Below are 12,020 nucleotides of genomic sequence, written 5' to 3'. Positions count from 1 at the left end.
AACTTCAGGGTGGAAAAGCTCCTCTCGCAGGACACTTGAGTGGTCGATAACGTCAACAGAAATGTGTAGGCCAGTCCAATGACATGATATGCATCTGTCAACAGACTGTATTGTGCCAGGACAAGATGCACACAAATGGCACAGTTTTTACACATACAGACATTCTTATTAACCAGCTCTGGCCCTTCCACATCATGTGTGTCTCCATCACCACTGCCTTCAGATGCATCATCCGCTGTGTGTGTCCTCACCTGGTATTCTTTCAGAGGGGACAACTTCAGTCTTTCCCACTGTCTGGCCAGGCGTAACAGCTCAGCCTGCAAAGTGCCAGCAGTGGCCCTCCAATCACATTTCAGCAAACAGTTGTTGAGGTTCTGCATCGCTGATCGAACGAGATTTACTACTAATCAAGGAACCGGCTTTACTGACGAGATGCGCATAACAATGTCATGTGATATATCGCCCAGCCCTACTTTCCAGCATTTAACTCACACACACCAGACTGATCTCATGAAATGGCGTATGTATGACACGCCAATTCGTATTTCCATTTTTGGCGTGCTATCAACACGCATAATCGCTTTTCAGCGTGTTTATCAACGCCGTTGACTTAACGTTACATTACTCTCTATATAAATATATATGACTTACCCCAACCCCGTCCCTAAACCTACCTGTCACTGGGGTTAATACCATTTATGAGTCTTCCCCTACCATCCTAGTAAAAAAATATCGCTCCCCAGATGTAGATTTACATTTTGCTTCGTTTTGCTCGGACATTTAACGGCGTAGACATACACGCGGAAGATGACGGCGTGGACACGCGGATAGCTCAAAATGCGTATATAATAGACTTGACTTGAAAGTGGCGTGTATGTTTACGCAAAGTCATGATGTCATGTTGCACACACAGACTTTAGACTTCCAAAATGTGACGAGGAAAATGAGGTGTTCGGTGGCTTTTACATCAAAGGCCGGCCCGACAGGCTATGCCATTTGGGGAGGGGCCGCTCACTGATCCCCCTGTTTTTGAAAATCTAGACATGATTGGACCTGCCGAACGGGTTGAGCACTTTTATATACTGTGTTGAGCAGAGAGGCTGCACAGTTTGACCAGCGGGAAGCGGCCGCACTTCAGGCCGCCAGATGGTGTCGCTAATATAACTCGCAATGTATAACTATTATCAGACCGGCCCTCGCGGCCTCAAAACACTACCGGCCCACCGGGAAAAGTCCTGACTCTCCCGATTGCCACTCCGCTACTGAGGGAGCGTATAAAAAGGGATTCGAATGCACCGTTTGCTTGTGTTGTGGTGAGACCTTGTGCTCATTAAACTAGTTTCCCTGCCATTGGTAAGCCTCGGCCTCCTCTTCATGTGTGGTTTCTTTAATGTTTGTATGTGTAACCTGCTCCTTCAGTCTTTTAATGTTTTCAGATTACTGCTTGATGATTGAAATAAAACTTTTGTATCTTTTGGTATCCACGTCTCAGGCCCTCCTTTCGATAACCACGTTCCTGTGTGTCCTTTGTAGGGGGTTAAATTCATTAATATTCATATTTCCCTGTTTAACAGGGTGGTGTAGTCAGCTATATCGGATAGAGGTTTCTTGCTCTCAAGCAACTCTCAAGAAAGAAGAGGAACTGTTTTCTGAATGTGTGAGAATTCACACCAGTCCAGCTAAACTGGGTTCAGAGATGATGATAGTTGTGTGTGGGTTAAACCAGTGCGGTCAAACTAACTGAGTTCTCACAGCCAGCGATGACATGCTTCTGAAAACAAACCTGACTGTGACCGACACAAAAGACAACCATTACTGTGGACAGCAAGTTCGGTCCGACTACGGCATGATTGGTGTCATTGTTCTCGGTGTGACTCAAGAAATCTGTCAAGACCCGTTTCATTACAAAAGGAAAAAATAAAAGATATTATAATTCTATAAGGAAGAAATATCTTGAGTATCTTCAGAACATGGTGCCGATGACACATACTGACTCTCATAATGACACACCAATGTATTCATAAAATATAGCCAACACTGGCTCATTGGAAATATGTTCCTGTGGCAACGTTAGAGGCATTGTGACTAGAGGCAGTAAAACAGCAAGCACTTTTAATCGTTTTCACACACATTTATGATCACTTATTAAGCTTGCTCAGTAGCTCAGCTGGAAGGCCTTGGGTTCGAATCCTGTGAAAGATGAGTCATGATATAAGAGTTATTAATAATTTTAAACACCATGGCTACGATTACGTTTTCTTGTCGCATTTGCTTTTGTTAACACCAGGGTGCGATTTGCCGGGGGGGATGCGTGGGATTTCCCCCTTTCTGGTCAATGTATCCCTGCCTCTGCTTAATTATTTTTATCCCCAGTGGGGATAAATTTATCCCCCCCTCAAAGTGATCAGTGCTACTACACTAGTGGCGAGGCGGATCACAAAACTTATCACGGATCCGTGGTTTGATTACACTCCATTTTATTTTAAAATGCGCTACTTTGACTGGCTCCGCGCAGCCTCTATCACCACTCTGAAGACTTGCTCAATTTCCCGCCCACGGCGCTATATGATTGGTTACACCTCACGAGTAATAGCCTATCAACACTTGCGAGACGGCTGCAGGTCTTTTTTTACGCCGTATATTCAGCATATTACTGAAGCGGGAATAAAAATCACAATCTGATTATCTGTTTGATGACAAGCAGGGTTAGTGTCCCAGTCACACCACTGAGAATGGCCGAAGTTACACATACGGTGTTTTAATCAATTGAGACTAAACGCAAAGGTTTTTTGATTACTCACTCACTCTTGAGTTTCTGGCGCGAGTGATTTCAATGTAAAGACGCGTTTACGCGCGTCTAGAGGTCCTGCGGCGCGGTAGACGCGAAGCCCGAATGAGGCGAATTGACTTTGTCGGCCCTGCCCGACACGTTAACTGTAATCATGAGCCCGAGCCCGATTTAAACCCGTCCAGAGAGAGAAGTTTTACACACATTTTTTTTAATACGTGGGCCGTTATAACCAGGTGGCGCCAGGGAAGTTGAGATGAAGCAAAGATGAAGTTGACGATCGCCATCTCCGTAGTGAATGCACATATATGGAGAAATGCATGAATTACATCAGAGTGTTGCCTATTTCTTTTCGTTTTAAATTGTTTCGTTTAAAGACATTTCAAGCTTTCTTTAGATATATTTCTTAATATTCTCTGTGTGAGGCATACACTGAGTTTCGGTTAATTTATGATGAGATGCGCAGTGCAAGTGACCGGGGCGCGCGGGCGCCTCCATGATTAGCCTATAGCCTATGTCTGCTATATTTGCTTCTTAAATACATGCAATTCGTTGATGAAAAATGTATTAAAATTAAGATACAATTTATACAAAACGAAATTCACTTTAAAGAAAGGCTTTCTACAAAACAAAAATTAATGAAGTGGTCAAAATCATGTCTGACCCACTCCAAGTCTCCCGATATACTGCACATCCTATCTTCGTGCTGTTCACTTTTCATAATCAACATAGATGAAAAAAAAACAAAAAAAAAACATAATATTTTAACAAATATGCAACTAAATTTATTTAGTTATTTATTTATTAAATTTATTATTTAATGGCTAGGCTACAACACATAGTAGGCCTACAGAATCTCTGTACAAATTTCTGCACATTCATTTACTGCTTCTGAATTTTACACACAAGTTGAAAGGCATTTGTTTGTGCATAGTAAAACATATCTGCAACATTTATCAAGTTCACGGATAATTGTGCGTGCATTTATTAATTATTATCTTAATTAATAATGCAACAAGGACAAATCATGGTAACTGTCTTGTTTGTTTATTCAGAATGAAATGGATCGCAAATGGATCCGAATGAAGAAATGTAAAAAAAAAAAAAAAAAAACGTGGACAATGATGAACACAGAAAATAAACATGAATGAACTTTGGATGAACTTTGGATGGCCTAGGAGGAGTAGGCCTAGTAGGCTACAACTCTAATTCAACAAGGTTTTAGAATATAGAATATTTTTTAAACAAAATAAATATTTTTAAAGTTTATTATCCCGGGCCCGGTGTGATGCGTGCGAGTGGAGGAGACGCTGAACATGACACGTGACGTGTTGCATTTTGTAACACAAGTGCTGGATCAAGGACCCGGCCCGGGTCGGGTCAAGTTCAGCTCGGGCAGAGAATCTAAACTCTGATTTATCTGATCCTGTCCATTAGCTTTGATCCATGTACGGCTTTTCAGAATGTCACCAAGTAGCCTAAATATTTATGTAGCCTAATTTTTCAGCGCGAAAACTCTAGCTAGCTAGCTGGGAACAATGAAAAGGGTCCAGGGGCCGTATTCACAAAGAATTTTAAGGCTAAAAGTAGCTCCTAACTGGCGAATTTAGGAGCAACTCCTAAAAATAATGGGCGTGTCACTCGTAACTTTAGGACTCCTAATTTTTTTCACTAAGAGTAATTCACGAAGCATTTTAGCCCTAAAAGTAGCACCTAAGTCTGGGACAGCTTAAAAGAAGTCGAGAGGACTCCTAACTCACTAAGACCTATTCACAAACCGCTTTTTGTGGCATTTCACGTTGCGATGTTTTGAAATGCGTAGCGGCGGCTACAGGAGCGTCCAATCACGAGGGAAAAATTCTGCATTGTAGGCATAACTAGGGATGCAATAACGCCACCAACAACAACCAAAACTAGGCTACTCATTGCATGTAAACTAATTGTAACGTTTCATTGTGAATCAAATTAAAATGTTCTTCTCTTTGCAAACGTAGGCAGAGACATATAGTGACAGATTAATTCAATAATGTTGCAAAGATATTGCATCAATCCATATGTTTCATTAGGCTACTAGGCTATTTGTTTTGCCTTACTCTTTATTCATTTAGGCTATTTATTCAGTTATTCATCATCTTCCGTCCTTCGCACTACTTGTGTAGCGCACGCATTCTCAGACCTGTCACCTGTCACTCATCATCGTAGGGGAGGTGTTTGGAATCATTCCCGCGTTACAATCATCAGCCAATCAAGGTGGTCACTTCAGTCAGGCTCGTGCATGAGTAATGACGTCATCCATAGCAACGAAGACTCACTCTTAGTTTAGGAGTTGTCATTTTTCTTTACTAAGAGTAGGTCTGAAAGGCGTTGTGAATAACTTTTAAGAGAAAACTCCTAGCTAAAATCTTTTAGTGCGATTTAGGAGTACTCCTAGTGGTAAGATAAAATGCTTTGTGAATACGGCCCCAGAGCAGCAAATGCAGTGAATGAAGTTCATGTTCTCATGGTTTATTTTTATGAATAAAAATGTTTCAAAACATCCCCCCCTCTGTTTTTTTCACAAATCGCACCCTGGTTAACACTATTGTTTAGGGTATAGTGTATACCTTTTCTATATAGTTTATACCTTTGGGTACACCTTTCTTTTTCACCAAACTGGAGCTGACGTTAATCATTTCAAAATACCTTAAAAACTGTTTTAGTATTAATTTTCTACAAGTTAGTCATGGATAGTGGAAACCTTTTCAGTAACAAACTAATTTTATTACTAATAATGTAATTATTTTATTTCTAGATTTTAATGTCATGCTTGAAACTGCTAAAATAAAGAAGTGAAACTAACATTAATTCTCTTGTGTGCAAAAGTAGCCAATAAACTGTTCAGAGCAGATGTGTGTTGAGACAGTGTGTTCAAAGTATATGCACTTCTCACACGTTTCACACACACTTAAAGCAACACTTCACTGTGGCATCGTGTCACTAAACAGCAACTCTAGCAGAATTTAAACACTCATTTGATGAGAGGAAGTAACCAACCAGAGGAGGAGCTGATGATGTTTAAAGGAAGAGCTGTAACTATATATAATGAAGAGAAAGACTGACAGAAACACAAAATGGCTGATAAGTGTGATCTGTGTCTGCTGGGACTGATCATTCTCTCTTCACTTCTCACAGGTAAAGAAATCTGTATTTTCTCTAAAGACGTTTGCTTTACTGTTTTCCACCCCCTCTTTCCTCCACAATGACCATCTGTAGTTCCTAAAGGCACAGAGGGGATGATAGTGATCACTGTAGGCCAAGATGTGTGTACTTCAGGGGTCGATGAATTGTCACACATTTAGTACGGTGGGGGAAGTTGTAATTATCTGACTGGTCAGTTTGAACGTCTCACATTTGGGTTTTAGTCACATGGTCAGGGAAAGGATAAAAGAAGATTGTAACTGTTGCTCTGTCTCTTTTATTCTCTGGGTCTCTCTCTCTCTCTCTCTGCGTCTTTTCCAGTGACTTGACTATGGGTTATGGGAATGTATGAGAAGGAAATCGAGTCAGCCGATCTGCTGTATGTAACTGACCCAGCTGGCATTTCAACGTTAATTATATTCTTTCTATTCATAATTTGACGAGCTGCACATGACCACATAGCACGTAGTTGTATGCATCAAGGGATTTGTACTCTCTAATCATTTATTTTGTATACTCACTTGGTGTCTGAATAAGATAATTATATATATCAGGCCATACAATTGCTGGCCACTTCTTGTTATCCACAATCCAAAGATCGTCATGTTGCGTAGGGATCCGGCAAGATCTCACCATTGCTGATACTGAGAGTACGTTTTTTAATATAACCGCCACGGTCGGAGGTACTAAGGCTTCCCACATAATCCATCGTCAAATCTTTGATTTACACTAAAGTAACGTTATATGTGTGCAGTCATGAAATGTTGCAGGTCGTAAAGTAACGTAAACAAGGTTAACTTATATAAAAGCAAATGCTGCTCTGCTAACATTGGCTATTACATTACTAACTTAGACCTAATATGATAATTCATACATGCATCACAGTATGTCCGGATTTTGATTCGTAAACAGTTGGACGTTTTACGTTATATTAATATGAAACACAAACAAATGTGATATATTGATTTTTATGTTTATCCATTTCTTAAAATGCATTATAGAATTGTTCAATGTTATTTTCTTGATATTGCTAATATTGCTTGAATGCTTATTTGTGATTAGGTAAACGAAATTAATAAACATAAAAATCACTATATCACTCAAACAGATCCAACTCTGAAATTGCAGTTTATTATTAAGTCAACAAGAAATTACAAACAATGCGAAATCTACGTTAATTACAATATCTTTACAGAATTTGGCATAACAGATAGCGTTTTTTTGCCTGTGTATACTGAAGAAACCCGTGTATACTGTACACTAAAAATTGTTAACTGTCCAATGACTGGCAGCAATGGCTTAATTAAACACATTAAATAATGAGTTAACACATGCTCAAGATTGTAAAACAAGTTTTATTCTGAAAAAACAAGTCTAAAAATACTTTCTAAAACAGATGAAAAACATTTCAAACTTTAAATTGCAGCGTTTTCGAAGTAATGTTAAAAACCCGTAGAAGTAAACATCTAAATGGAATATTTAAAGACTCACAGTCTTAAGAAAGTCTTAAAAAGAATTGACCCTTCACTAAGCCACGCCCGAAAACCGCCACAGGCCAATCGTGGCTTAGCAACCGTAACTAGGCGCGGGAGGTCTGGTAAGCTTTCGAGCGAGTCAGGGAAATATGCCGCGTTATGCGTATGGATTGTGCAAATCTGATACCCGGTATCCTAAAAGTTTGGACGGGGTGGTGGATTTTGTTCCCTTCCCGAAACCTAAAACCCAAGGGGAGAAATGCCGGGCGTAATCTTCATTTATATAGCGCTTTTAACAATGTAGATTGTTAAAGCATCTTGCGAACGAGCTGAATGTCTTTTACTGTAGATTTGAGACCCCCGATCAGACACCCCATACCCGCCCTGACCATCTCTCTACACAGCCATCAACACCTCCAGCCATCCCCCTCCCCTCCCCCCCTGCACTTCAGATCAGTGAGGATAATGTGCGTCAGATCTTCAGGAAACAGAAGAGAAGGAAAGCACCAGGCCCAGACGGTGTTTCACCAGCCTGTCTGAAAACCTGCGCTGACCAGCTGGCCTCTATCTTCTCACTGATCTTCAACAGATCACTGGAGCAGTGCAAAGTCCCTTTCTGCTTTAAACGCTCCACCATCATCCCAATCCCGAAGAAACCAAAGATCACAGGACTCAATGACTACAGACCTGTTGCCTTAACATCTGTGGCCATGAAGTCATTCGAAAGACTGGTGTTAGCATATCTGAAGGACATCACTGGACCCTTGCTGGACCCCCTGCAGTTTGCCTACAGAGCAAACCGGTCTGTGGATGATGTGGTCAATATGGGACTGCATTACACCCTACAACATCTGGACAAACCAGGGACCTATGCAAGGATTCTGTTCGTGGACTTTAGTTCTGCCTTCAACACCATCGTCCCATCACTGCTCCAGACCAAACTGACCCAACTCTCTGTCCCTAGCTCCATCTGTCAATGGATCACCAGCTTTCTGACAGACAGACAACAGCTAGTCAGAATGGGCAAAATCACGTCCGACAGCCGCACCATCAGCACCGGTGCTCCACAGGGATGTGTTCTCTCACCACTGCTCTTCTCCCTGTACACAAATGACTGCACCTCTAAAGACCCCTCTGTCAAGCTCCTGAAGTTTGCGGACGACACTACTGTTATCGGACTCATCCGGAACGGTGACGAGTCTGCGTACAGACAGGAGGTGGAGCAGCTGGCTCTTTGGTGCAGTTATAACAACCTGGAGCTGAACACGCTCAAAACAGTGGAGATGATCGTGGACTTCAGGAGAAACCCCCCTGCACTCCCTTCACTCACCATCATGGACAGCACTGTGACTGCAGTAGAGTCATTCAGGTTCCTGGGCACCACCATCTCTCAGGATCTGAAGTGGGACACTCACATAGACTCTATTGTGAAGAAAGCCCAACAGAGACTGTACTTCCTGCGTCAGCTGAGGAAATTCAACCTGCCAAAGGAGCTGCTCGTACAGTTCTACTCAGCTGTCATCCAGTCCATCCTTTGCACTTCCATCACCGTCTGGTTCGGCTCTGCTACCAAAACCGACCTCCGTAGACTACAGCGGATAGTTCGGACTGCTGAGCGAATCACTGGCACTACCCTTCCCACACTCAAAGAACTGCACTCATCCAGAGTGAGTAAAAGGGCTCGCAAAATCACTCTGGACCCATCACACCCAGCACACTTTCTGTTTGAACTGTTACCGTCTGGTCGACGCTACAGAGCACCGAGCACAAAAACAACCAGACACAGGAAAAGTTTCTTTCCCCAGGCCATCTACCTCATGAACACTTAAATGTTCCGCTACTGTGGAACAAACATGTGCAATACTTCCCTCAGACATTTCATTATAGCACCTTATAACTTTATATATATTTATAATTTATAATCTTTTTATTTTTATTTTATTTTTATTTTTTTCTATTTTTTATTTATACCTATGTTACTTGTCTTGTCACTTTATATTGTATGTGTACTGGAAGCTACTGTCACCAAGACAAATTCCTCGTATGCGCAAGCATACTTGGCAATAAAGCTCTTTCTGATTCTGATTCTGATTCTGATTGTTCTAAAGCAGCTTTACATTGATAATAATAAATTAAAAGTAAAGTGTTTTGGCTTTATAGCAGCTCTAGAATAAAGTTATTGTCCAGCTCGTGGATCAAGCAGTGTGATTAAAGGCAAGACGGAGGCTCACTGACATAATTTAACGTTACTTAAAAATATAGTTCAGCATTTTGTTAATCGACGGCCAAACTAGTAACGTTACCCCAATCCGATCGCGACTCTCCCGGTGTTAGTTCTAGTAAAAGTAAAAGGTAGTTAGTAAAAGGAGGGAACAACACGGGGCTTGCCGGAGATCTCCAAGGAAAAGGTTGGTATGCAAACTTAATCAGTTCATAACAGTAAGTTAGTCCGACGTGTGAGCAGTAATGCCTGGCGCGCTAAAAATACAAGCGGGAGAATGTTATCATTGCAAAGTGGTCAGGCTAATGTCGTGTGTTTATTCCACAATACATATGGATAAGCTGTTTGTTTAATAAATATTAGAATATTTTAAAATTTCAGTTACCCTACTGGGCATGCACATAGCTGTTCCTCAAATTTGTGTTTCCCATTTGAATGGTCAGCGTATGAGGCGGCTGCTGCTTGCGCTGGGACCTAACGATTTAACTACAATTTTGATGAAATTATTCTCTAATCGTTTGCATATTATGCCGTGGATATAGCCCTCGAATGCATACTGCAGTATTGCACTCTCATATTTTCACCTGTTCGGCAAAAATGACTAATTATCTCCTTAGGAATGTCTGAAACCAGTGCATTCATACTGTAATAGACGTGCCAGGTGCAAAAGCTTGACAGGCGTAGCAACAGTAACTAAGGAGGGCGGGGCTTAGCGAAGGGTCAATTACAGTAACCCTTAAATTAAACATTTAATATTTGAAATATATATAAGTTTTTAAATTCTCAATAAAATGTGACAGCCTTGTGCAGTGCTCCGACAGGGTCCCAGCTCGAGGTCCATAACGATGCCATCACTTCCTCTTCACTTCGTGCCCGCTGTCTGCTACTGTCCTATAAATAAAAGCAAAAACACTGAAAACTGAAAACACTGAATACAAAATAAATCATGTACAAGATTTTCACTTTACAGTTCAATTTGTCGGGTAGAAAACAAAGTATACAACACTATCCATTCTAAAACACATATTTTATGTATTCAGATGTACATTTACACAAGAAATTCTTCAGAGCCTCAACGTGGAATTGTAAAAAATGTAATATTACTCCCATGTGTCAGTTACGGTTACTATAATCATAAGGTCATGAATGATTTCATCCTTAAAACAGATTAAGAAATCAACAAATTGTGGTATTGAGCTGAGAGGGCTGAGGTCTGTTGTTCTTTATATCTTTCAATGCAGGTTTATATTGTTTCAACAATTATATATTTCTGTATATTTCTGATAATATTTGTGGAGAACATTACACTGTTTTAATTCAGAATCCTAACCATACATCGTACTAATTAAAAGTAATTTATTAAATCAAGTAAAATAAAAAAATAACACAAAAGGCCAATGAATCCGTACCAGAAGTGATACCAGAAGCGTACCAGAGCAGCTAAAGAATAATCCTCCACCAGATTGCCAGTAATCCTTAGCGAATCTGAAGGGGGGAAAGAAGAAATTATTCAATGAAAAGTCCTTAAAAAGCCGGGTTTTTTTTATATCATTCCTTTAAACAATCTTAAATTGTAAAAACGTTTGCCATTATAACATTCACACAACATGAACTGAGTAATGTCATCTTTGAGACTGTTAGTATTACATGATTAAAAATGTAAACATACACTTAAAGCATGGCAATCCCATCAGAAATGTGTATCATAGCAAGGGAAGCACACACAAAAGCCAAATGGTACACCAAAATCAAACCATCAAATAATTTTACCTGCAGCCGCATTTATCCTATTATGACACGTCTGAGGGTCTTTCCCTTAATGGTTTCCAGTGATTAAAGAAAGGACTGATGAAGGTGACATGAATCCACTTTCAGTGAGCCACTTCAGCAGAAGAAAGACAAAAGGACAAAAAGTTACTCAGACTTTCTATCAGTAACGTTAAATGTTTTACTTTAAAGATGAAAATCATACTTAATACTATATATTAATCCCCGTGTAGGTTTTCGAACAGTGGGTAAAATTGACTTACTGTAGTTGGTGAATATGGGCCTTTCTGTTGTGTGTTCTCCCTCGATAAAAATCTTATTACAATGCTTTATCTAAAAAAAATGTTTTTTTAGTTTTAAAAAAGAGTTTTAGTGTCAGTACTACATTAAAATATTATATATAATGTTGAATATAATGTTGAATAATGCAATAGGGGAATATCTGTGTAAAAAAGTGGCCTTCAGTGGTTCTCAAAGTGTGGTACGGCTCCGTCTAGTGGTACGCAGAGGAATCACTGAATTTCGCACGTAAGATCAGACCGGTGTGATCTTTTACTGTCTATTGTGTGATCAGTCTTGGCTGGTCCCTGGA

The 12,020-nt window shown here is 40.3% G+C and overlaps 1 protein-coding gene across 1 annotated transcript in view; it reads left to right on the top strand.

Moving 5' to 3' along the window:
• Positions 1–5,894: 5,894 nt before the first annotated feature.
• LOC308690853 (uncharacterized protein) overlaps positions 5,895–12,020 on the top strand; it is a 33,716-nt gene continuing 27,590 nt past the window's right edge. Inside the window, exon 1 of the mRNA XM_081365592.1 lies at positions 5,895–5,959. Within this exon, the coding sequence (XP_081221718.1) occupies positions 5,899–5,959 (61 nt within the window). The 5' untranslated portion in view covers positions 5,895–5,898. The remainder of the gene's footprint in view (positions 5,960–12,020) is intronic.

The sequence above is a fragment of the Scardinius erythrophthalmus genome, assembly GCF_964197995.2.
Source record: "Scardinius erythrophthalmus genome assembly, chromosome: 1".
NCBI classification, from domain to species: Eukaryota; Metazoa; Chordata; class Actinopteri; order Cypriniformes; family Leuciscidae; genus Scardinius; species Scardinius erythrophthalmus.
The sequence above is the reverse complement of the archived record's forward strand: the minus strand, read 5'-3'. Positions and strand labels throughout refer to the sequence as shown.